Source organism: Prionailurus viverrinus, chromosome A1 (genome assembly GCF_022837055.1).
Source record: "Prionailurus viverrinus isolate Anna chromosome A1, UM_Priviv_1.0, whole genome shotgun sequence".
Taxonomy (NCBI): Eukaryota; Metazoa; Chordata; class Mammalia; order Carnivora; family Felidae; genus Prionailurus; species Prionailurus viverrinus.
In genome coordinates this window covers 174,105,463-174,130,217 of record NC_062561.1, presented here as the reverse complement: position 1 = coordinate 174,130,217, position 24,755 = coordinate 174,105,463, and the positions used below count along the sequence as shown (strand labels likewise).

At 50.1% G+C, this 24,755-nt stretch overlaps 4 protein-coding genes across 15 annotated transcripts in view; 2 read left to right on the top strand and 2 right to left on the bottom strand.

The window, feature by feature from the left end:
- Positions 1-11,588, top strand: part of NSD1 (nuclear receptor binding SET domain protein 1) — a 144,567-nt gene extending 132,979 nt beyond the window's left edge. For all 9 annotated transcript variants that reach the window (XM_047858512.1, XM_047858477.1, XM_047858486.1 and 6 more), the window contains 3 exons: positions 1,543-1,649; positions 3,393-3,597; positions 5,197-11,588. In XM_047858512.1, the coding sequence (XP_047714468.1) occupies positions 1,543-1,649; positions 3,393-3,597; positions 5,197-6,827 (1,943 nt within the window). In that variant the 3' untranslated portion in view covers positions 6,828-11,588. The remainder of the gene's footprint in view (positions 1-1,542; positions 1,650-3,392; positions 3,598-5,196) is intronic.
- MXD3 (MAX dimerization protein 3) lies at positions 9,431-24,449 on the bottom strand. 2 transcript variants are annotated; one of them, XM_047858570.1, is made up of 6 exons: positions 22,885-24,449; positions 22,527-22,632; positions 21,850-21,879; positions 21,608-21,722; positions 19,369-19,534; positions 9,431-9,630 (listed from the first exon to the last, which is right to left on the bottom strand). In XM_047858570.1, the coding sequence occupies exons 1-6, from the start codon at positions 22,952-22,954 to the stop codon at positions 9,431-9,433; spliced, it is 687 nt and encodes a 228-aa protein (XP_047714526.1). In that variant the 5' UTR covers positions 22,955-24,449. The 2 variants fall into 2 exon arrangements, with proteins under 2 accessions (XP_047714526.1, XP_047714535.1); XM_047858579.1 differs by lacking the exon at positions 9,431-9,630 and adding an exon at positions 18,657-19,276 and having other exon boundaries at positions 19,351-19,534.
- On the bottom strand, positions 10,047-15,044 carry RAB24 (RAB24, member RAS oncogene family). Of its 2 annotated transcripts, none has more exons than XM_047858602.1 (8): positions 14,538-15,044; positions 14,386-14,454; positions 14,104-14,182; positions 13,928-13,995; positions 13,752-13,851; positions 13,488-13,538; positions 13,286-13,348; positions 10,047-10,173 (listed from the first exon to the last, which is right to left on the bottom strand). In XM_047858602.1, exons 1-8 carry the CDS (start codon positions 14,652-14,654, stop codon positions 10,121-10,123), a joined length of 600 nt encoding a protein of 199 aa, XP_047714558.1. In that variant the 5' UTR covers positions 14,655-15,044; the 3' UTR covers positions 10,047-10,120. The 2 variants fall into 2 exon arrangements, with proteins under 2 accessions (XP_047714558.1, XP_047714556.1); XM_047858600.1 differs by lacking the exon at positions 10,047-10,173 and adding an exon at positions 12,791-13,168 and having other exon boundaries at positions 14,538-15,032.
- On the top strand, positions 15,133-18,521 carry PRELID1 (PRELI domain containing 1). Of its 2 annotated transcripts, XM_047858593.1 has the most exons (5): positions 15,135-15,397; positions 15,961-16,186; positions 17,425-17,538; positions 17,652-17,730; positions 17,962-18,521. In XM_047858593.1, the coding sequence occupies exons 1-5, from the start codon at positions 15,306-15,308 to the stop codon at positions 18,108-18,110; spliced, it is 660 nt and encodes a 219-aa protein (XP_047714549.1). In that variant the 5' UTR covers positions 15,135-15,305; the 3' UTR covers positions 18,111-18,521. The 2 variants fall into 2 exon arrangements, with proteins under 2 accessions (XP_047714555.1, XP_047714549.1); XM_047858599.1 differs by lacking the exon at positions 17,425-17,538 and having other exon boundaries at positions 15,133-15,397.
- Positions 24,450-24,755: the final 306 nt, after the last annotated feature.

Below are 24,755 nucleotides of genomic sequence, written 5' to 3'. Positions count from 1 at the left end.
TATCTGGGTCAGTCTCAGTTCCTGTAAGCTCCTTACATTGTGAACCTCACCAGGCCATGAGTGATTCGAACCATTTGGACCCCTAAATGTAAGGCAACTGCTTTATAATTTGCTTAGCCAAATAAGCAAATAATGATCTATATTAATTCAATATTAGATGAAAAACTATATGTATTGGTTAGTCTCACTGATGGAAGATAGGTCAGTCTGCAGTGGGAAATCCTCCTAAGATTTGATAATTTTGACCTAATGATTATCATTTTATATGTTAATGGTGAACCATTACCCCCACCCAGAAATAATCTCTTTTGCATACATATAGAGAATTATTTTGTTAGGCTTTCCCTAATGTGCTTTGAATTTGAATGTTGGTGTGTTTTCTTTGCTCTTTGCTCTGATAAAATGCACTTTTGACAGAAAGGGGACAATTTGTATCTTAAATCTGTACACCTTTGTTTTTGTTTTTTTTTAATTGTTTTAGCTCATGTATTTATTTTGAGAGAGAGAGAGTGCCTGTGAGCCAAGGAGAGGGAGGGAGGGAGGGAGGGAGGCGCAGACTCCTCACCATCTGCATAGAGCCTGATGTGGAGCATGAATTCACGAACCACGATGTCATGATCTGAGCCAAAATGAGTCAGACCCTCAACCGACTGCGCCAACTAAGGAGCCCCTGTACATCTCTTTTTAAATTACTGCTATGTGCATTATGCCAAATTTTCTAAACAAGCTTGTGAGATTATTGTTGTTTCTTCATTTAACAAATGTACTCAGGGCTCAGATCACCCAGCTAGATTGTGGTAACAGGGATTTAAAGCCAGACCTTAGGTCTGTGGTATAGAGTTCTCTGGCATTACTCTGTATTGAGATGTCTCTCTTACTTAAGTTCTGCCAGGTTTGGCACAGAACAACAGGTGTTTTCTTCATACTTGCATTCCTAGTGCCTAGCAAATCACTGTATACAATGAGTTGTTGTTTGTTAGGTTTTGGTAATGAATTAATATATTTAGAATCTGAATGGGTTAGAAAACAAACAACTTGGGATAATTAACATCTCTGTAGTAAAAGCTATTTTAAATACTAAGTTGCTGAGCCATTTATGTTTTTCTGTTATTAAGTGTATTTGCTGATTAATAATTTTACAGGATTAGAATTTATTAATATAGTGGTGTTAGAGTTAATAAATCCCTTCCTACCCTCCCAAAGTTTTGTTCTCTAATAAGTCAGTATCCTTTATGATTAATACAGAAATAATGTAATTAGGGGTACCTGGGTTGCTCAGTCAATTAAGCATCCCAACTTCAGCTCAGGTCATGGTCTCGCAGTTTGTGCATTTCAGCCCTGCATCAGGCCATGTGCTGACAGCTTGGAGCCTGGAGCCTGCTTCAGATTCTGTGTCTCCCTCTCTCTCTGTCTCCACCCCGTGCTTGCTTGTGCGCTCGCTCGGTCTCTCTCTCAAAAATAAACAAACATTAAAAAATTTTTTTTAAAGAAATAAGGTAATCAAAGCCATAGATGTTAATATATTCATGGTCTTTTATGCAGGCACTGAACTTACCTTCAACTACAACCTAGAATGTCTTGGGAATGGAAAGACTGTTTGCAAATGTGGAGCCCCAAACTGCAGTGGCTTTTTGGGTGTAAGGCCAAAGGTACCTTCCAAACGTTTCCATCGGGAATAATGGTGTGGTCCTCCCTCCCTAACCACTGGCACGGCTGACTCTTTAAGATGTCTCTTTGGAATTAAAACATTGGGGTCTGGCACTTAAATAGGCGTTCTGATGATCAGTTTGGTTATACAAGAGCTGGTCTTTGGGTATTGTTGATGTGTTTTAAGCAGTCTGACTTCTAATTGGTGATGCCTTTCTAGCTAAAAAAGCTGTAAAATAGGAATCCGTAAAGTAGGTTACTTTCCATGTCTTTATTGGTCTCCGCTAATCTCACTTACATTTCCTAATAAGCTTCTTACATTCTTAGTGTCTGTGTCTCCCTCTCTCTCTGTTTTAAAGCTATCAAAAAATCCAATATTGAATTTAAGATTCTAAATGTAGTATAACACTGTAGATAAACATAGGACCCTTAATCTTTTCATCTTAACAAAGTATAAATATTGTTGTGTCTTACTTCCTGGGTTTTTATGTACATTTTAACTGATCTACAATTCTGTAAATGTAAAGATTTGCTTGCAAGTCTGTATCTTAAATACTATAAAATTTTTCTCCTTGCTGTTACATCGTCTTCTTAACTATCATCTTTAGTGACTGTTAAATTTTTTACATAATGGATGAACATGCATCTAGATTTCTCTATCATAAGTTACAGTACATTGAAAATTGAAGTTTAATTTTGATGAAGAGTAAACTACACAATGACTCCAATTGGGTATTTCCTATTATGCTTTTTTGATTATAGAAGTCAATATTAAGAACTGAAAAATGCAAATTAGCATAGAAACCAATAACTAAAGGGGTTCAAAAACACATGAAGATGATGAACACCCACAAAATATTCTTTTATTAAATAACAAAATTATCTTTATTTTTTTTTTTTCATTAGTCGGTTGGTTAAATGGTCTTGTTTCTTAAAGGTGTCCAGTTGATTTATTCCCTATATATCAAAATAATAACTATGTTTAACGCAAGTGTAAAGGTGTTACATTCACTAGGGATATCAGTTTCTGCATCCTTAACATCTATGTAACATTTCACACATGAATCAGTGAGAAAGAATTTTGAGAGAAGTTTAGAAATGGGAGATCACTGTGAGATAGTAATAAGTTGAATTGATCCTGGATGTTTCTAATCTAACATTAATAATGCGATGAAAACCATGGGGTTTGGTAAGCAAGTGTGGGCTGCAGGGAACACAGAGGAGACGTGCTGGCTGCACCAGGGTCTGTTTTGGGGAGTAGTGGACATGAATCTAATTTGACATAGATGAAGGCACATAGCTTGTTGAGGGCAAGGATAATGAATTAGTTTTCTGTGTCTTCCTAGCATGTGACTCTTACTAAAGTGCTCAGTGAAGGGTTGTTGAATAAATTAAGAAATCTGTATGCACACACACACATACATACCCAGACAAACCTAAAAATAAAACTTACAAAAGGGGAACCTTTAATACCAGCCTTGTATGTTAACAAAAAAGTTTATTTCTCTTATTTCATGCAGGTGGCAGGAGTAGTTCATAGAAAAGTTAGAATTAATGCAACTATTTATTGGGTACCTATGATGTGCCAGGTGCCTTTCCTGTATTTTCTCTTATCTTTACAACAGTCTATGAGGATTGTCTCTTCCCAGAGGAGAGACTGAGGCTCAGAGAGAATAGTTAACCTGGTCAAGATCATACAACTAATGTATCGACAGAATGCTGACTGCTCAATATCTGACCTCTAGAATCAACCCATTGCCACGGAAGAAAAGTCAAAGAAATTCAAGAAGAAGCAACAGGGGAAGCGCAGGACCCAGGGTGAAATCACAAAGGAAAGAGAGGATGAGTGTTTCAGCTGTGGGGATGCTGGCCAGCTCGTCTCTTGCAAGAAGCCAGGCTGCCCAAAAGTTTACCACGCTGACTGTCTCAATCTAACCAAGCGACCAGCAGGTTTGTGCTAAAATCCATTTAGGGTGCTCTTTGTTCTCTGCCATAATTGTAACAGCCCCTTGGTCTTCCCAAGCATAGCGTTGAGGGGGTATGGTTCATGTTCTCATTCTGGAAATAAATGACAATAAAGGCTTGGAATCCTAGGTTACAGAGAAGCGAACAGAAGCTTACTCATTATATGTGAAGCACTTTATTTACAATTTATGTTATTTTATCCTCCCAGCAACCCATAAAGATGAGACCTTTTCACCTTCCCATGATGCAGATGAGGAAACTGAGAGTCCAGTTTGGTGAGATGAATTGTCACAATAGAGCATATAGATGGAGGAGCTGGATTGAAAGCCAGGTTTTCTGACCTCACGGCCACTAAACCATGTTTCCTTTCTAAAGAAAGAGAGGTTAAGACAGCATAGAGTTTGGGGTTATTCCAGTCAGTGAGTTGTGGACTAGACACCCTTTTAGCCCCCCTCACCTACACCCCTCTGAAGGAGAGTCAACTGTATCAGCTAACGCGTGAGAGAGCTGCTTAGGCAGACAGTGTCTGGGAATTGGTAGCTGGAGAAGCCACTAACTTTTGAGCAGTTACTTGGAGTTAGAAGAGTTTTGAGGGACTTGGATATGTGGTCTGTTTTTGATGACAGAGGTATGAAAGCAGTACGGAGCCACTCCCAGTGAGATTATACGTCACTAGTGGCCTGCTTCCAGGAATTGCAGAAAGAGAAGAATTTTAGGGTGAGAGTGAGAGGAGTTTGTCTCTGAACTAGCTTTCCTTCAGTGTACAGTTGCTAGGGTAATGAAATCATATAAATGGAGGTAGTGTGAGGGCAAGGCCACAACATGACCTGTCAGCGCCAGGAAATAGAAATGGAGAATCGTTTCAAAATCAATAACTCAAGATTATAGCTGGCACAGGCCACAGTAGAACTGATCTTGCCTATGAGCCAGGAGTCAGGGCTAGCATAGTTTATTTGAAAACTATGAGCCGAGGCAGAAACACTGTCCATGACAGAGACTCTCAGGTGTCATGAAATGGGGGCAAATAGATGGTAAGTAAAGGTCTTTTCCACTGGTTCTGTGTGCACAGTATAGGTAAAGTTTGTGCTGGTTTCAAGGCTTAAAATTGAGCAAAGGAAAATCTGTTCCCATTTTTCACAGTTGTGTATCAGTTCCCTATTCCTAAATATAACCAAATAAGCAGAAGTTTAAATAATTGAGATTATCCCCTTAGAGTTGAATATTTTAAAGGCTATATAAGACAAATGGAGTTTGCAAACCTGTGAAAGTACTATCTTCACATTCTATCTAAAGGGACATTTGGGTTTTTTTTTCCCCCTTGATAGAAATAGTCATAGTAATAAGAAATTACCTCTGCTTGTATATTTAGTTGATACTTACTTGCTACTTGGTACTTGGCTTTTATTTTTATGTGTTGTACAGGAGAATCTGAGATTCTGGGGCAAGGGGAGGTATTGGATGAGTGACCTGATCTGCAGAAGGTGGCAGTTTGAAATCACTCCTTTGACCCAGGCTCAGAGCCATGGCCCATTTCATGTACCTTGCTTATTTTCCTAAGGGTTTGTTTCACATCTGTGTTTTCAGGGAAATGGGAGTGTCCTTGGCATCAGTGTGACATCTGTGGGAAGGAAGCAGCCTCCTTCTGTGAGATGTGTCCCAGTTCCTTTTGTAAGCAGCATCGGGAAGGGATGCTCTTCATCTCCAAGTTGGATGGGCGTTTGTCTTGTACTGAGCATGACCCCTGCGGGCCCAACCCTCTGGAACCTGGGGAGATCCGTGAGTATGTGCCTCCCCCAGTACCGCTGCCTCCAGGCCCAGGCACTCACCTGGCAGAGCATTCATCAGGAGTGGCTGCTCAGGGGCCCAAGATGTTGGATAAGCTGCCTGCTGACACCAACCAGACACTGTCACTGTCCAAAAAAGCTCTGGCAGGAACTTGTCAGAGGCCACCGCTGCCTGAAAGACCTCCTGACAGAACTGACTCCAGGCCCCAGCCTGTAGATAGGGTCAGGGACCTTGCTGGGTCGGGGACCAAACCCCAATCCTTGGTATCCAGCCAGAAGCCACTGGACAGGCCACCTGCAGTGGCAGGACCAAGACCCCAACTATCTGACAAACCCTCTCCAGTGACCGGCATAAACTCCTCACCCTCAGTCAGGTCCCAACCACTGGAAAGACCTCTGGGGACAGCTGACCCAAGGCTGGATAAATCCATAGGTGCTGCCAGCCCAAGGTCCCAGTCACTGGAGAAAGCCCCAGTCCCTACTGGTCTAAGACTTCCACCTCCAGACAGACTGCTAGTCACCAGTGGTCCCAAACCCCAGACTTCAGACAGGCCCCCAGACAAATCCCATGCTTCTTTGTCCCAGAGACTCCCACCTCCTGACAAAGTACTATCAGCTGTGGTCCAGACCCTGGTAGCTAAAGAAAAAGCACTGAGGCCCGTGGACCAGAATACTCAGTCAAAAAATAGAGCTGCTTTGGTAATGGATCTCATGGACCTAACTCCTCACCAGAAAGAACGGGCTGCTTCACCTCATGAGGTCACATCACAGATTGATGAGAAGATGCCGGTGTTGGAATCAAGCTCATGGACTGCCAGCAAAGGTCTAGGGCAGATGCCGAGAGCTGTAGAGAGAGGCAGTGTGGCAGATCCTATCCTGCAGCCACCAGGGAAAGCAGCAGTCCCTTCGGAGCACCCCTGGCAAGCAGTTAAATCACTCACCCAGGCCAGACTTCTCTCTCAGGCTCCTGCCAAGGCTTTTTTATATGAGCCAACAACTCCGGCCTCAGGAAGAGCATCTGCAGGGGTGGAGCAGACACCAGGGCCTCCCAGTCAAGCACCGGGCCTGGTGAAGCAGGTGAAGCAGATGGCTGGAGGCCAGCAACTACCTGGACTTGCTGCCAAGAATGGGCAATCCTTCAGGCCTCTTGGGAAGGCCCCATCCTCCCTCTGTACTGAAGAGAAGAAGTTGGCAACCGCAGAGCAGAGTCCCTGGGCCCTGGGAAAGGCCTCACCAGGGCCAGGGCTCTGGCCCATAGTGGCTGGACAGACAATATCACCGTCTTGCTGGTCCTCTGGGAGCACACAGACATTGGCACAGACTTGCTGGTCTCTTGGAAGAGGGCAAGACCCTAAACCAGAGCAAAATACACTTCCAGCTCTTAACCAGGCTCCTTCCAGTCACAAGTGTGCAGAGTCAGAACAGAAATAATACGAGTAAATGTCACATGACCAGACCAGCTGCCCCCAGGGTTCTTGGGGAAGGGAAATCATCTTTCTTTTCCCCTCTTAAAAAAACAGACCCCAACACTTTCCCACTGTTATTCTTTCCTTATATCCCAACACTCAGAACTCTTGTGACATTAGCCAGTGGGGGCATGTGGTTGTGTAAACCATGTATGGAAATCCAAGTGGGCCCCAACCAAGGAGACAGACAGACTTGGGTCTTTTTCCTCCAACCTTTACACATGGTAACTTGAAATAAAAAGTCCACTCTGGAGTCAAGCATGGGATTCAATTCCACTGGTTAGGTTGGAAGCTAGAGGGGCTCTCGAAGCTATTTCTCTAGTTCTATGGAGCCCCATTGAGGGCCCTGATGAACACTTGGGAGGAACTGACATCTATTCATATCAGTGGTGATTTCTTGAGCATTCACATGTGCTAGGCCAGGTGCTAGTCACTGACAGGAGATACAGAGATAAAGAAGACCTGATCCCTGTGAGCCTAACATGCCTGCCTGGGTTCCCAGGCTGTTTTCACGAACCTTTGACCAGGAAATAACAGGAAGTTCTGAGGGGCCCTGGGGCTCCACAGACTCATTTTGTAATGTCCTCTGTGGCCCCAGAAGTGGTTGTGTTGAGTAAGTGTCTCCTGGTTGAGTGTGCACATTTATGCACACACCCTTATGTGGAGGTCTCCTCTATAGGTGAGAGGGGGTTGCATCAAGGCCATGTGGAGCTGTTGGCTGGGCAGAATCTAAAGATCTGTCCTTGGCAGAGTAGCTGGTTGTGGGGGCTGAGCTCTACAAGGACGTAGCTTTCCCAGAGTATAAGAAGGCAATTGGCAAGCTTACCTTTCTCTTCTACTGATTTTCCTCCTTTTACATCAACCCACCCCATGCCTGCCCCCCAAACACTCAGGTGCTTTCAGATTTCAGAGTCGGGCAGTGGACATAGGGAATCTCTGGCAAGCTCTGGGCTAGATCTACCGCCGGCTCAGGGAGAGTGCCAGATCCTGATAGAAAATTACTTCTCTTTTGATCCTTTGCCCTCCTACCTGAATGGAGGGAGTCCTCTCCTTCACTGGTAGATTCTACCACCCTATCCCTGAGAATTGCTGTGTTCTATATTGAGAGCACCTGCCTGCTGACTTAGTTCAAAGGCAAGCCAGAACCCTTCCCCTATGACTGGCAAGATATGGTGTTTAGAGCAATGTCCAGTCTGAGAGATGATTCCTCATAACTGCTGATTATCTGTTACTGCTGCCCTGAGCTGGGGCCCAAGGGCTGGGAAATCTGTTGGTGCTACCCTGCCCTACTATTCACCCAGCTCACCAACTGCCAACAGGAAGTGCTGTTTGGCCAGTTCCTTCCCATTCACTCACTCCTCCTTTGTCCCTAGACCAAACGTTTACCTCTCTGCTTTGCCAACTTAGCCAGCAGCTTTAGCCAACAGGCCATCTCCTGGCCCAATGTCTCCCGGCCATTCTGTCTCAGTTATGGCTTTTACACCCTCAACAGGATTCTGTATTTTGTCCCAATTTCCTCCTCCTAAGTTCCTATTGAGGTTACCCATATCATTTCTAAGGAGGGAACGATAGTTACAGAAGCATTTGCGCTTTATATAAAGATTAAAAGAAGAATTTGCATCTATTTCCCAAAGTCTGTCTCGGGATGAGACACTTGAACTCAGGCAGAGGTACGAGGCTGGGCAGGGCTGTCCCAAGTTTAGGGGCATACCTCTGCATCTCACTTAGACCTCGGAATCTCCTCTGTAAATTCCACCTGCCTAGTTCTCCCCTTTTCATCCTCTCTTCCCACATCATGAGAGAGGAAATGCTCTTTATTCAAAAGGAAGAGAAAACAAAGCATCTTATTTTCTTTTAAAAAAAATTTTAAACCATGGAAAAGATATTTTTAAAGAAATCCACCCAGAACATTAAAGTTCACTATATTAAGTATTTATCATGTGTGAGAATAATAAGTATATAACTGCAGCTAGTAGGTCCCTTTCCCTAATCTCTTAGGCTGTATGAGTAGGGTTTGCTTGGTGCCAGTCCTGTGCCCTTTTCTCTTCTGTCATCAGTAGTTGTGATCAGAAAAAGATATTCGCACTGCACTGTCAGAATCTCCTTTCACTATGTTGTGTGTTAAATTACCGTAGCTCTTTGTTTCATGAAATAAACTGTGAATTTGGGGGGGGGCGGGGTATGTGCAGGCTATGTAAAAAAATTTTAAGTGGAGAAGTTTGATCCTTAAATAGCTTCTCTGAAGTAGGCTTTGGTAGGTAATTGACTTGACAGCCGCTCTAGGACAAGGAGTTAAGGGAAAGGTGGGCCATGATTGGCCACTTTGTGATTTTGTTTTGGTTCTTTCCATTCTCCACCATTTACTGGAAACTTCCTTCCAGACTTGCCTGGGAAAACAACTTTTGAGTTGTGCTTGGTTTGGGGTGGGGGATGGTGGCAGTTCTTTATCTAAATGGATGGACAGCCAGGCTTTTGTGAGGGTTACTGAAAGACTCTTAGGTGGAATGGAAACTAGAAATTGAGCTATCAGGCCCACTGATAGCAGCATCTGATACCAGATTGTTAACATCATGAAAGCAGTCCCCATACAATTAGAAGCAGAGTTAGAAGGACTGGACTGTTGGGAAATTGAGACCCTTGCATGAAGGACAATGGTGAGGGAGTGACCTTGCCAGCCCTTGGGGACTCTCCTGGAGTCTTGTACTGAGACCTTTTTTCCAGAGGGCGTGAATTGGCAGTTGAAAGCTTTTCTCTTAGAAACTCCTGATCTTTGTGCAGGATGGTATTTTGGTATTTGGCCAAGGGCCTGGAAATCAGGATCTCAAGAGCGTCTGCCTCTAAGCCAGTCCTCAGGAAATGTTTCAGAGGGGGAAGCCATGGCTGGCTTCCATAGGTAGCTAAAGAACCAATATGTCTCCTAGCCCTGTTAAGTCAGAAAAACTGTTGAAATTTGAATTCAAAGCCTCATTTGCTTCTCCTGGAGCAAACCCATTGTAATAGCAAAATAGCTGTCATTGTTACAGAAGCATCCCAGGTTTTTAAATGTCTGCTTCCCCCTGAAGTTACTGAGTTTGAGGTGATTTAAATCACTGTGTTGATCCTCTAATGAAAAACTACCAAATCTGCATCTTTAGCATTGATGGAAATAATTATTTTATCTTCACATTCTCTACCCCACACTACAGTCAGGGCACGAAGTGCATCAGCGATCCTTTTCCAGGCTCAGCAGCATCTACTTACTGGAGCTGGACTCCCAGGTCACATCATGAGAACAGAATGGCAGGAAGGAAGTCTGGTCCTGGCAGCTTCCCCTGTGGAGAGGAATCAGGAAAGCACTAAATGTGGATGGATTTTGCCCTCAGCTCTTAGAAAGTGGGTTTTCTCCTAAGGCTTTTTGGGGGATATTGTCATCCTCTTGGGGTTTGTCAACCAGGAGGTCAGAGTGACCCAGTGTCCTAACCTGAGATCATGACAAGAAAGGAGCTGCCACAGCCTCTTTTCCTGCTGAATAATGCTTGGGCTGCTTCATGTGCTAGACATTCCAGATCACTTAGAGCTAGGTAGCTGCTGCATGAGACTTTCGTTGGCTACAGCCAGTGAGCTCTCAGCTGAGCTTCCTAGGGCCAGTGCAGCAGGGCCAGAGGTTGCTGTAGTACAATTGAAATAAGAATAGATAATTGCTTTGAACACACACAAAAAAATGTAATGATGGTGCTAATTTTCTGGTATAAATAAGCACTGCCAAGGGGTGAGGGACTGGTGACTTGAGAAACCCGGGTTCCTGTTTGGGAGGAAGAAATTTCATGTAGAATGGTTTCTTTGAGGCTCTATTAGAGAAGGCAGAGCCTCAGTGAATCCTGCACCCAACCCTGGAGTGGTTCAGCGCAGTCCTAAATGGAAGAGATGCTGTATCCAGACGAGGGTGGTCATTGAGTTTCTCAGGGCTGGTGTCACCTTGTCATCTGGTGTAGCCTCCGTCCACACTGCCTAGGACAGGTTGGTAGAGAGCTCCTACTGTGGGGTTCTCCTTCGGTTACCTTCTGCCCCTCTCTACCTCTTCCACTCTCATGGGAGCACCTCTATTGCTTATGAAGACTAAGGGTAATATTTCTTAAGGAGGTGGAAAGAGTTTATTTTAATTAGAAATCCACCGCCTGAGAAGAAATGTTTCCTACCAGCATAAGCAAAATCATGTTAAACTCTTACATGGTCCCTTCTCTGGAGCTGCTTTCCCATGGCTTTCAAAACTTCAGGCTATTGAGGGGCTTCAGGTGTAACACGCTGGAAGTCCAGTAAAGCTTTGTGGACAGGAGATGAGCCCAGGGAGTAGGAGCAGAAGTGAATGGTCCTGGTGCTTTAAACTTCCAGGGGAGGGACAGAGAACAGGCGGTCTCCAGGTCCAAGGTGGGTGCTGCCTGTGTGTGCATGTAGAGGAGTGTGTTGAAGATGGATGAGTGCAGCACACAGGAGCTCATGGAAGAGCAGCTAAGTCTTGGCAAAGAAACAAGCTGACAATAGAGATCTCTATATTTTTAAGAAAGGGGTGTGGGGGGGGGTGTCGGCTGAGGTCCATCACTGGTCTTTTGCCCCCTCCCCCCATAGATGGTCAGCTGTAAGTGAAACTTAGTGAAAAAGAGGGGAGCCCTGTAGGAGTCCCCATAAACATGTACTGTAATTCTTTGTATATAGAAAAATTACTGTAAAGTAAAGTTTAACTTTACTCTTATGGCCCTTGCCCTGTGTTTTGTTTGTTGTCCGTGGGGAGATGTAGCTTTAACAGGAGGGAGGATGTGTTTGGGTGAGAGCAGAACCAGCCCCTGAGATAGTTCCCAGGTCCGGGACTTGGTGGAGGTGAGCCTCTCCTCTAAGCATCTCCCAGGAGTTGTGTGGGTTTTCTCCCTGCAGCCACCATCTGCCAGAATGTTTTTCACTTCCTTTGGGAATGGCTGGTGTCTGTTTTAGCCCCTATACAGGAAGCTTCCATTACCCATAAAGGAAGGGTATTTTGAGGAATTGGTTTTAAAAAGGGAAGTGGAACCATAGTACTTTCTGAGTGTGAGTCTGGCCATTCTAGCCAGGTTTTTAGTTCTTCAGAGATAGGTGCTAGGCACTGTAGAAGACCTGGCCCAGGCCTCCCATACTAGGAAGAACTGCCATACGCTTTTTAGTTGAAGAGGAAGCATCAGCCCTGTGTACAGTAATGCCTGATACTTCTAAGGCCCAAAAATATACTTTGAGGGAATCTTGGGAGTCTGTGTCTCCTTCTGACCTAGTCCTGAACTTCCTACCCCTTCAGCACAAAGCCCTGGGGCGGGGGGTGGGGGGTAGCATGAGAAGACAAGCATTCAGTCCTAGAGTTACTTTTTGCTCTGGATCTTCAGCATCCTGAACTGGGTGATGGTCACCTCATTTTACAGGTGAGAAACTCAGGCTGAGTTCAGGTCCCTTTTCTGTTGATAGCTGAACTGGATCCCAGTCTGGATCTAAAAGACCTTTCTGTCTTGCAGAATGTAGGATTCTTCTTCCATTAAACCACATTGTAAGATATTGCTGAGAAGCTTAGGATCTGAGCCACAGACATGACTCATGGACCTAGACATGACAGTAGTGGTAGAACCAGCCAGTCTGAGGTAGGAGTACTTGACCCTTTGATCTCTGGACACCATTTAAACCTTGCTCTTCTCGACACCAAGATGGAATCGTGAGCTTTGCATTGCCCCAGCCACAACCTCTCACCTATCTTTGTCTCCCCTAAAGAACAGGAAAAAGCCCTTTTGTTTCTCTATTATCTCAGCTGCATCCCTGGGGTGAAGTTACTTGGTTTCCAAAAGAGTAAGAGCTGGTAGGAGCCTTAATATAGGAAGTTAGGACAGCCAGGTGGTCCCAGAAAGAACTAGGTGTCTTGGCACAGCAGGGAGAGGGGCTGAGTGTGATTCACAGTGCATTGATTTTATTTACAAATCAGAAGCCACTTAAATAATCTGAAGACACAAGTGCTGTCCAGGGCAGGAGCCTGGGTCCAAATAAGCCTTTACCCTCCTCGTGCCCATCAGTCAGACCAATGCTGCCTCCATTCCATGGGCCAGCACAGGCAGGTGCCGCCCCTGCTGCCATGGGGACTGGGGGTAGCTCAGAGAGTTGACCACTCAACCCCAGATGAGAGCTAGGTCTAGCTCTTCTGGGGGAATCCCTTTAATATCCCCTTCAGCCCCCCAGGCCAGGTAAGCTGAGCGGTGGTGACTCAGTGATGACAACAGCTGTAGAAGTAGGGGTTTGCCTTCTGGCCCAGGTCCACGCCCTTGTCCTCTGTCAAAGAGAGGTGGCAACTTAGCACCGTTCTGTTTGGGGATCAGGTAACTTGTGAAGGGGGCAAGATGCAGCGGGCCTAGAGGAAGTCTCCAGAGAGGCTGGGGAAGCACACACCTGTCATCACCTGGAAGGCAGCCACACTGACGTAATCCTCTGCCACTTTCTGGAAGAGCTCGTCTGGCAGGAAAAAGGACAAGTCAGTGAGGGCTCAAAGCCAGTAACCCTGGAATCACCCAATAACCCAGCCCTCTAGGCTCTTCTCTGCCGCCTCTGGTGCCCCTGCCTGTTCTGCTGTGAGGCCCAGGACAGCACTCACCCACACTCTGGCCTGTCTTGCTGGATGTTTCAAAGAGCTGAGCTTTGATATCTGTAAGGAGAAATGACTAAAGCCTCCTACCTGAGAATCAGGTGGACAAAAAGGGGAAGGCTAGCAATTCAGGGAATCTTAATGGACCCCACACATTCAGGGAGGCCAGAAGACTTTCCCAAGGGATCTTGCCATGGCAGCTAAGGCAGTCCCTATTTTATGGTCCACCCAAGCAGCCACTTCCCCACCCCCAGAGAGCTGAGGAATAGCTACTGTCTGCATAGTCCTGGACGTCGTGGAAGTCCACACGTCGACGCCGCCTGTCCTCCTCCAGCAGATCACTCTTGGTGCCGCACAGGTAGATCTGACAGCCCTGGAGCAGAAGGCAAGGTCAGGGTCACTCCCATGGACCACCAGCCTCTGGTCCTCTGGTGAGGTCTGGCACTTACCTCCTCTAGGTTGCGCAGTTCCTTCACCCAGAACTTTGCCCGCTCAAAGCTGCTGCTGTCCGTCAGGTCTTGATGTGGGACGCACAGGAAACACACCAAGGGTCAGGGGCTGTTCTCTAAGGCAGGCCTGACACCCAACCCTTCTTGTTTGAGGAACAGGCCAGAGCCTCTCTTACCGTAGCAGACGATGGCAGCTTTGGCACCCCGGTAGTAGATTCGGCTCATCGCCTCGTAGCGCTCAGAGCCTGCTGTGTCCTGAAGGGCAGGGGGCGGCTCAGCCCTGGCCTGAGTTACTGAGCTACTCCCCAAGACTGCAAACTACTATCACGTCCTTCAGACCCCTATTTTTAAACTGGGGTTTAGAGAACGGCCTCTAAGAGACAAGTCAGTCAGTAATAGGAGAACCTAAGCCTCTTCAGGATTGGGTGATCTCAGGACTACTTGCCCAGGGGACTTACCCAAATACCTAAAGTCACCGTCCGGTCTCCAACGGACATCACCTTGGCCACGAAGGCGGCCCCGATGGTCTGCAATCAGGGGGAAGCGATCAGGGCCGCGGGTGCCGGTCAGCTCCCTCCCACTCGTGCCCGGCCCCGCGGAGCGCACTCACGTTCTGATAGGGCCCCACCAGGAAGCGGTCGTGCACGTATCGTTCCACCAGGCTCGTCTTGCCCACGTACTCCTTGCCCAGCATCACCACCTTGACGTCCACGCGCTGCCCGCTCATGCTCCCGGGGCCGCCTCACCCGCGTCAGGGTCCTGAGCGGGGGCGGAGGCAAACCCGGATCTCCGCTCAGGCAGGCAGCGCCCAAACCTCGGTCCCCGACCCCAGGCACCAACCTACAACTGGAGACACTGCGTCGGCTCGGCCTCCGGCAGTGCCCCCGTCTGCCCCGTTCTCTGGCCCCAGGCGCGGATCCTCCTTCGAAGTCCCCCCCAGGACTCGGGGCGGCCTGAGAGCGCGCGCGGCAGCGCCCTTAACGGCGCCGCACGCCGCACGCCACCGCCCAGCTCGTTTGCTGGGCTTAGGCGTCGTTCCCGCACGGATTCCCCACGGAACCTGGGGCCCTTTCAACCTGGGTCAGACCCGCAGCTCCGCGACTCCCGCGGGGGAGGGGGAGGGGTGAGGAGGGAGGGGCGGGGCCGCGGGATCACGTGTGCGGGCGCCGGAAGTGGTGGGTACTGCGCGGATGCGCCGGAAGTTGCGCGCGGCCGGACAACTCCTCATGGCGGCGGCGGCTTCTTGGGCGCGGTGCGGTGGTGACTGAGCTGCGAGCCTGGAGGGCGTGCGCCGAGCCGCGGCCCGGCCTCCGCGTGCCCACCCCGGGCTTTGCACCCCTGATGCTGCTTGGATGCTGAGCCCGCCCCGGCCGGGACGATGGTGAAGTATTTCCTGGGCCAGAGCGTGCTCCGGAGTTCCTGGGACCAAGTGTTCGCTGCCTTCTGGCAGCGGTACCCGAATCCCTATAGGTACGTGGCCCTGGAAAGAGCAGTCCTCCCCTCTCGCTGTTTGGAGATCGAAGTGTGGGGCCGGGAAGGACTCGACATCGAGTCGGAGGTAGGGGATCGGCGGAACCGTGGCCATCTGTAGGTTAAGAAAACCCTATCCGGGAAGCGGCCAGGCCTGCAAGGTAGTGGAAAGAGGCTGGGCCTGGGCGGTGGTTTACTTGAGGCTGTAGTCCAAGGTTCTCTCATTTCGGGGTGGCGAGACAGGAAGAGGCGGGGGAACTTGAGTTGGGAGGGATCTTGAGGTTGGAAATCCGGGCGTTGGCCAACTCAGTGCCTGTGGCATTCTCCACGGGTGTAATAAATTATGAGGTCCAGCTGGACCGGTCAGCGAGGGGGCGGGAGTTGGAATTTGCCTGCGGATAGGCTCAACGAACTCTAGATCAGGTCCGAGGCACGCCACTTATCACTGCAGATGATCGTGCCAAGTTTGGGGAAGGCATGGCCATTCTGGGCCAGGAGGCTCCAAATGGGAAACCCAACAGGCGGCATGCTCCCTAGAGTCACCTTTACTCCGATACTTGCAGCAAACATGTCTTGACGGAAGACATAGTGCACCGGGAGGTGACCCCTGACCAGAAGCTCCTGTCCCGGCGTCTCCTGACCAAGACTAACAGGATGCCCCGCTGGGCCGAGCGACTGTTTCCTGCCAATGTTGCTCACTCGGTGTACATCCTGGAGGATTCTATTGTGGACCCGCAGAACCAGACCATGACCACCTTCACCTGGAACATCAACCATGCCCGGCTGATGGTGAGACTACCCTCCCCTTGTTCCCCCAGAAGTAGAAAACTCCAGGTACCTGTGGCTAGGGAGCCATGAAGGAAATTCTATGGCCTGGGGCAGATCTGGGTTACTAGGGAGTGATAGCTCTAGAGTGTAACTCAGATGATCTTTTCAGCTGGTTAGTATCTCTGGACCAGTCTTTTAACTCATTGATACTGAGGGTACCTGTTCTACCGAGTTGTTCCAAGTACTAAATACAGAGTACCCACACTGTGCCTGGCACATGTATAGTTTGGGCTCACAGGAGTGATGCTGAGGAAGGGAGGTGGTAATTTTCAAACAGGAGTCCATCAAGCCATAAGGAATTCCTTTGTGCCTCAGAGGGGAAAGGTTCTGGGCCTCCTGCCCCATAATTAGAGGAGTTCTGTCTTATGATGTTTATTAAGACATTTATCTGTCTTATGTAATGGATTTTTGTCTGAGATTTTGGTGGAAGAGGTTCATACACGTTTTGATTTTTTTGCACATAAAAAAGCTTGAAAACTTTAAAGAAAGCTAGTGCAGTATTTTCTCGCTTGTGAATATTCTAAAAGCTTTCAGAGAACTCTTCATTCTCTTTCTCAGCTAATCTTCACAGTGACCCTGGAAAGGTGGGTATTACTCTCTATTATGCAAAGAGGGAAGTGAGGTTCAGAGAGGGGAAGTGTCCTGCAAGGTCACAGAGTGAGCAGGCACCTTGATATTCTCCCCCAGAGTTTTCTGAAGGCTTCACAGGAGACTATCCTGAGGGCATAACCTGTTTTTATAAATTACAAAGGTAGTGATCCAGCTGTCAAGACATGTGTTTTAAGTGTTTCTTTTGGAAATACTGGTCCACTTCTCTGATAATGAGCTGTGACGACTGCCAGATTTCCATTTTGGAAATGGGAGCTCAAGAACTGTAGTGGTGGAAGGCAGGCTAAAAGCACTGCATGGAAACCTAGCAAACAAAATCCAGGACCAGGATAGAGCTGGAAGGCACTCTACTGATCTCGAGTCTGTATGCCTTTTAGTTTGAAGAGTTAGAGGAGAGGTGTTAGCAAAATGGCCTTTTTTATGTTCTTGCTCTTCCTAAAATGCAGATTTGGCATACAGTAAGTGAAAGAAGTAGGTTTTCATTTTATTGCCTTACCTTGTGAAAGAGAGGCAGGGGATCACATTGATGTGCAAGTTTGGTAAAGTGAAAGACACCCCCACAGTTGTGGTTGGCCTGGTTCCCCGCACAGGTGGTGGAGGAACGATGTGTTTACTGTGTGAACTCTGATAACAGCGGCTGGACCGAAATCCGCCGGGAAGCCTGGGTCTCCTCTAGTTTATTTGGTGTCTCCAGAGCTGTCCAGGTGAGCAGCTTTGTGGGGGTGCTGGGTCTTTGGGGGCCCAGGCATTTGGCACAAAGGCTTGGCTAGGGATCAGTGGGAAGCTCCAAATCTTTACCCCTTTCTTCTTTTGCCAGGAATTTGGCCTTGCCCGGTTCAAAAGCAATGTGACCAAGACTATGAAGGGCTTTGAATACATCTTGGCCAAGCTGCAAGGTGAGGGCTCTGGGCACAAAGAGAAGCTGGAGTCAAATCCTAGTTGCCCTGATTTGTGTGGAGTCTGTGGCTACCACCACCCCACTCTAAGCCTGGGACTCCTGATCTCTCCCCTGGGGCAAATACCACCTTTCCAATGGGGCCTGGCCCAAAGAGGGTGAATGTCATGGAGGGGTGATGAAATAGGTCTTCTTGGCATTCTCTGAAGCCAGCCCCTGCCCTTTGCTGCAGGTGAGGCCCCTTCCAAAACCCTTGTTGAGACAGCCAAGGAAGCCAAGGAGAAGGCAAAGGAGACGGCACTGGCAGCTACAGAGAAGGCCAAGGACCTTGCCAGCAAGGCAGCCACCAAGCAGCAACAGCAGCAGCAGCAGTTTGTGTAGCTAGCCCAGGCCCTGGTGTGGTAGGACACCTGACCGCCCGGCTCAAATCCCTCCACCCTTTTCCCCCTTGTACTTTATTATTAAAAGTCAACTTCCAGCCCTTTCTACTGTCTGGGTGGTGGGTTGGGGGTGGGTGTCCCGTTTGCCATTTACAGTGCACCAGGCATGTTACCATGTCTGAGCTGGGCCTGCTTACTCCCGCATCGGGCAGCTGAGGACAGGCACAGAGAGGCGCGGTGAAGTGCCCAGGGTCACAGGCATTGTGCAGATGCAGTGGTAATAAATGCTAGACTGTAAGCTCCATGAGGGCAGGGACCTTTATTGCACTCTCTGATGTGTCCCAAGTACCTGGAACAATGCCTAGCACATAACAGGCACTCAATAAATACTTGTTGAATTCAGTCAGCCCTAGCTCTGGAGTCAGAAAGCTTTAGTTTGAATCTTGACTCCGTGCTTTCCTGGCTTTGGACCTCAGGCAAGTCATCTCACTCAGCCTCGTCCCGCCCATGAATTGGGGACAGACAGCCCCCAACTGTGAAAATTAAAGGGACACTGCTGGTATGGTCAACAGTGTCAGTAATGGCTACTGATCTCATTTCCTCTTTTCCAGTTTGTCTGCGGCTGGGAGTTCCCCATTTTCATCGGGCAAGACCATGTACAGGAAGTTAGTAAAGAGGCTTTTAATGAAAATACTGTACAGTATCTGGGACAAAGGCCAGAGAGCCTTGTCTAGGAAGGAATGTGAGGGCCCAAGAGGCTTCCTGCCCCCTTGGGGACAGCAGAGCCAAGTGCTACAAAAAAAAGGCCTGGAAGAGTGGCCCAGGCCTAAGCTGCCTGCCCCGTGGGGCTCAGGGGAAACCCAGGCACCCCTCCCCCAGGAGGCACAGCTGGCGGCAAGGTTGGGGGCAGGCACCTATTCCCACACAAGGGTCCTTTTAGTCCATTGCAACAGGAGGTGACTCCGAGCAGCCCCTGAGGCTTTGGGGAGGACTCCTGCCGGCAGAGCGGAGAGTAGTCTGAGGGTAGAGGCCCACTTTGGGGCGGTGAAGGTCATAGCCAGGTGGTTCTGCTGTGTGAGTAGCTGTGCTCCTGGCCTGCGCCGAAGCCCCGCAGCAGCTCAGCCTCGCCCCCGAACACCAGGCTCTCCACGTCCACCTCTGCCTCCTCTACACAGGGAAGGGTCCAGTCAGCAGACCTGGCCCACTCAGTCTACACAACCCCTCAGCTTCGGGGCACTCACCTTGGTCTGAGTCCGAACGCTCCGACGAGAGGCCTGAAGAGTCCAGGCTGTCTGCCCGTGGCCGCTCCCTCTCACCTGGCCCCGCCAGCCCCCGGAGCTGCTCCAGCTGCTGCTGCAGGCTCTGCTGCTTACTGCGCAGCTTCTCCTTGAGCCGCCGCGCCTGCTGCTCCTGCTCCTCAAGCTTCTGCAGGTCCCAAGGGAGCAAGGGGCTGTGGGGTCAGCTGCCTGGGGGCCCGGGGCTCATCCCACCACACCTCAACAGTGACTGTCCGCTCCGGACCAGGGGCATCTAAATTTGGGCCCCAGAGAGCTCCCGCATCTTCCGGGAAGCCAGCCCTCCTGCCCTCTGGGCCCATGTAAATGGCCTGTGAACGCTCTCATGTTGAGGAGTTGGGGAGGGCGGGCACCACGATCTCAGGCCTTCAGAGCCTGGTCCAGCAATGTGAAAGGAGTCTTGTAGTGGCGAGCAGCAGGTTTTGGGGAGGACTGCCGCACACCTGCAAGCAGGCACCACGGCTCAAGGTGGCCACCTCCAGGTAATAGCCAGTTACAGCCACATGCAAATGGGCTTGGTGCTGCCAGACATCCTAATTTCTTTAAGAGAAGCTGGAAAGACTTTTTCATGTCAAATGTCCTTTTAAGTGCTGCCAACTAATTTAAATTTTTAGAAAACTGTAGACCGAACCGAGGCTACCAGTTTGTGACTCCTAGTCAAGACTCTCCCAGGAACCCTGTGCCTTCAGCATTGATCCTCCTCAAGCTCTGCCAGCCTGGGTTCCGGGGACTTGGAGGGCCAAGGGTCCTCCCACCAGAGCCTTTGGTGGGCAGAAGTCTGCATTAGTCAACAAGAAGGGGAGTACTGGATGAGGGGACACTTGTACTGGGTGCAAAAGGATAAGTAAGAGCTGCCTAGGCAAAATGGGGCAGGAAGAAGCATCATAGCAGAGGGAAACTGAGAAGAGCATAGAGACTTAAGCTTTTCTGGTGGGGCACAGGGATATGGGAGACCAAAAGCTGACCAGTAGCAAGGCCTGAGTTGTGAAGGGCCTGCAGTTTTGCAGGAACTGGGACTGTCCTGTCAAGAGCCACGGAAGGTTTCCAGCAGTAGACCTAAGGAGATCTGTGTGCTACAAAGAACATTCTAGGGCAAGATGGAAGACGGCCTGGAGAAGGCAAAACAGGTAGGGCCAGGACAGGGGATATAGGACTTCAAGGAAGGAGCAATCCCTAGCTCCTGCCCATGGGCCAGCCAGCACCCAAGGGGCACACATTATCTCTCCAAGAACCACGCCAGGCAAGCTCCATGTGAGAAATGGGCCTGCTACCTGACCAGGGTGTCCTTCAACAGAGTCCAGGGATGCAGGCACTATGGGGTGGTGCTGACGTTCCCTACACCGTGATTTACTTGCTGCATAAGCACCTGGATCTCTCTACCACAACCCCTGGTGCCTACAACAGGTCTTGGTAGAACAGGTGCTCAATAAACACTTGAAGGAAACTGCAAATCAGGGAACTTGGGCCTGGGTTATGATTCTGCCTCTCATTAGCTGTGCTGCTTGGTCCTTAGCCTCCTGTGCCCCCATTTCTTCCTAGGCCAGAAGGGCCAAAAGGACAAGAAAAGGCCTCTTGTTTCCAAGGCCACTTTTAGTCCATTCCCTAAGCTCCCATTGGGGGTGGGAGTAGGGGTGCTGCCTGGGGCATACCCCACTCCTGTCCACCAGGGGGTGCTGAGCTTAGCCTAGGCAGCGGAAGGGCCCTGGGAGGATAGGTGACTGACTTCCTCTGACCTTCCCCTCTCCTGGCCTCTGGAACTACTCTCCAAAATGGTATCAGAGTAGAGGGCTCAGAACCGGAGGCCTTGAAGGATGGGAGAGTGAGAGAGTGAAAACCAGCCCTCTGCAGTTCTAGGGACCCTGACACATGGCACATCAAAATATTGTCAACAGACATGTCCCTCCTTACAGAGGAGGGTAAAGTCCAGAGAGGCTAAGTGACTTGCCAGTTAGGATTGAAGTGATATAATAGCTGTAATAGCCGTGAACATTTACTGAGCAAACTCAAGCCTCATAACAATCCTTACTTTCTGCTTTTCTTCCTACTTCACACATACGGAAGCTAAAAGCATAGAGAACTGTCCCATGTCACACTGTTGACCTATGACCTCAGGCCTCTCCCCCCAGTCCCACTCAGCCCCTCCCTACTATACCTCTCAGGAGTTCTGGCAGGTTGGCCCCAGGGTGCAGGGGTAGCTCCATACCTGGATATGCATCCTGGCCCACCGCAGAAGGCTCAGTGTGGTGTACCGGGCACAGTCAGCCCCGAGGGGCATCTGCTGTTTTAGCTCTTCCAGGCACCTCTTCAACTGGGCCCTCCTGCAGGGGAAGGGGTCTGGAGGGCAGTGCCAGCCCAGCCTTGCTGGCCACAGGGGCAGTAGGGGAGGGGAGGCCAGAGGGAGGTGGTTCCTGGGGCCTGGTGATATCAGGCAAAGCTAGGACTCACCTGCGCTTCTCCAGCTCGTTGTGCACAGACCTGTCAATGCCAGGGAGGATGGGGTGAAGGGGTGTCAGCTACTACCACACCCTCAGTCCCAGGGGCTTAAAATCCACTATAGTTGTCTGCTCCAAACTAGCCCAATGTGGGGATCTTGTGCCGGCCTTGGGCACTGGAATCCCCAGGAGAGAGACAAATGGGGCCAAAAGCTGGGAGGCCTGCCCAGGTGGTTGTGGGGTCCGAAAGAGGCCACCTACCAGCAGTCAGGAAGGGCTTCCTGGGCAGAGATGACAGTTGAGCTGGGCCAGAAACAAGCTATCCAAAGTGGGTAGTGGAAGGAGAGGCATTAAAATTGGAGGGAATAGCATGTGCAAAGGGTTGACACGAGAGAAGAGGAGGAAGCCTGTGGGAGAAATCGAGTGGAGTGAGATGTGGAGTGTGCTGGTGTGAGTGGAAGAAGGACCCTGAAGTATCCTATTTATAGCTCCTGACACAACAGGGGTGCTCAAGAAATAGTCCCTGAACGAATAGAGGGGAGTAAGGAGATGGCAGGAGAGGTCTGAACTGCCTCCAGAGTGAGGATCTGGCCCAGAAGATGCAAGCAACAAGGAGGAAGTGGGCAAAGGTGAGGCCCGATGAAGGGACCCATCCCCCCTCCTCTCCCCACCGTCCCCAGCACTCCTCACCGCCCACTGTCCAGCGTGCCAGAAGCTTGGGGGGATCGCTTCCTCCTCTTGTTGACTGGGCCCGGACTGCGGTGCGGGCACAGGGACGCGTAGCCATGCTCAGCTTCTGCCAGAGACAGCCCCCGCCCGCTTCAGGCTGGGGCTGGTCCCTGCAGGCGCCCCTGGCAAGGCACGGTCAGGGAAGGGTTTTTGGCGCCAGGGCCATTTTCCCAACCCCACCACCCCGCCAAACTGAGAAAGGGTGCCTCAGGGTTACTGCCTAAGGCCATGCATGCATCCTTCCAGTTGGGAGCCAAGCTAGTCCAGGCCTGTGTCAGCGAGGTTGCTGCCTGGAGTCTGACCAATGTTTCTTCCTCACCTCTCTCGCGGCGCTCTAGGAACTCGGCCGCCTGCAGCAGGACCTGGATATTGCTGGCCACAGGTTCCATGTCGGAGACAGCTGGTGGCGGGCGGGCCTAAGGTGCTGGCCCGAAGAGCGGCTGCACCACTTTTGTTACAATGTAACTGACACGGTGCAACAAACACAGGGGCCCCGGCCCCGCCTCCGAGACACCCCGCCCCCGGACAGCCCAGTTCTTGGCCCCGCCCCTCTGGAAATGGACCAGGGAACGGCAGCCCACCTCCACGAGCCAGCCCGGCCCCTCAGACTCCCAGGGCTGCCACGGGCGCTTCCTCCAGGCCCAGTTTTTGAATGAGTCCCCAGGCTGAATGGGGCCGCATCTTGCCCATTTCGTTCAGCGACCCCACGCCGACTACTTGGAGTATCAGGGCCTCAGTTTCCAGCCCGGAGTTGATAGCGAAGACTCTGCCCCTAGAATGGTAATCCGGGCACCCGTGGTCTCTGGGAGGCCCCAGCTCGACTGCTGCACGTGGGCGCCACGGAGGCGGGGCCAGCGGGCACCTTTGCCCATTTGCCCATTGCCTACTGCGGCTTGCTGTCGTCACCTTCAGGGCGGGGCCGGGGAGCTTGTGAGGCACTATTGGCTGCGTTCGGCCCCACCCTCCCCCTCCGCTGGCCTACAAGTTCAGGCGGGAAAAGGAGCAGGTTTCAAATTTGAAAACCCGGGTGATTGGGCGGGGTTGGGCGGGAACGGAACTGCAGTGCGCAGGCGCCAGGGGAGGGGGCACGGATCCAGCTCCCAAGGCTCGGGGGTCTGTGCCCTAGCCTGCCTGCCATCTGCCCCTGTAGACCCCTGCTAGGCCTCAGCTTCCTATTGTGGTGAAGGGGAATGGTCTCCTGGCTCCTCCTCCCCCTCATCTGCAGGGAAACTTGTTGCTAGGAAAATGTCAGTAGGGGGTACCAACTTCACAAAACAGGCCATACTCTGGAAGCAGGCGACCTAGTTTGTAGGGGAGCCCTGGGTTCTGGAGCCGACAAGGTTGGGTTCCTCTCCTGTCCCTGCTGCTTCTCAGCCGTGTGACTGGGAAGTGATCTCGCTCCTGCAAGTTCAGGAAGCCCTGTGACGACAGCGCTGTCGCAGGACAAGAGTCCTTGCCCATCTGTGCCCAGTACGCTGCAGCTGACTTCTGAGGCCAGGGCAACCAGACGCAGGTTTCTTCCTCCCACTGAGCCCCTGGTTGCCTGAGTTCAGGGCCACTTCTTTAACATGACGTTTTAGCTTTCTAAAGGAGTATATGCAGTGACTTCTAAGGGCAGCACCAGTAGGTGTGCCAAACCTGCGGGAACAGTGACAGTCCTAACCGTGGAGACAGGAAGATGAAAGCAGCTGTTACAGGGTGGAGAATTAAGCCAGGCTGGGGCTGAGTGTGAAATGGAGAGGGAGGAGGAGAGGGAGGGTTCTTTTATTAAGAGACAGTCCTGGGGGGCGCCTGGGTGGTTCAGTTGGTTAAGCCTCGGACTTCGGCTCAGGTCATGGTCTCGCGGATCCTGAGTTGATCATGAGTTCGAGCGGCGCATTGGGCTCTGTGCTGACAGCTCGGGGCCTGGAGCCCGTTTCAGATTCTATCTCTCTCTCTCTACCCCTCCCCTGCTTGCATTCTGTATCTCTCTCAAAAATAAACAAACATTAAAAAAAAAAAAAAAAAAAAGAGTCCTGGGAAACACATGATACAAAGCAGTTAGTCCTTGAGGGGAAAAACCTTCGGGTTTCCCTAGGAGTCACTCCTAGAGGAACCACTAACATTCTAGGGCCGAACTACTGCTGGAACTGCCCACCCATTCACCCATCCATTCACTCACAAGGTATTACCAGAGCAGTTACTGGACCC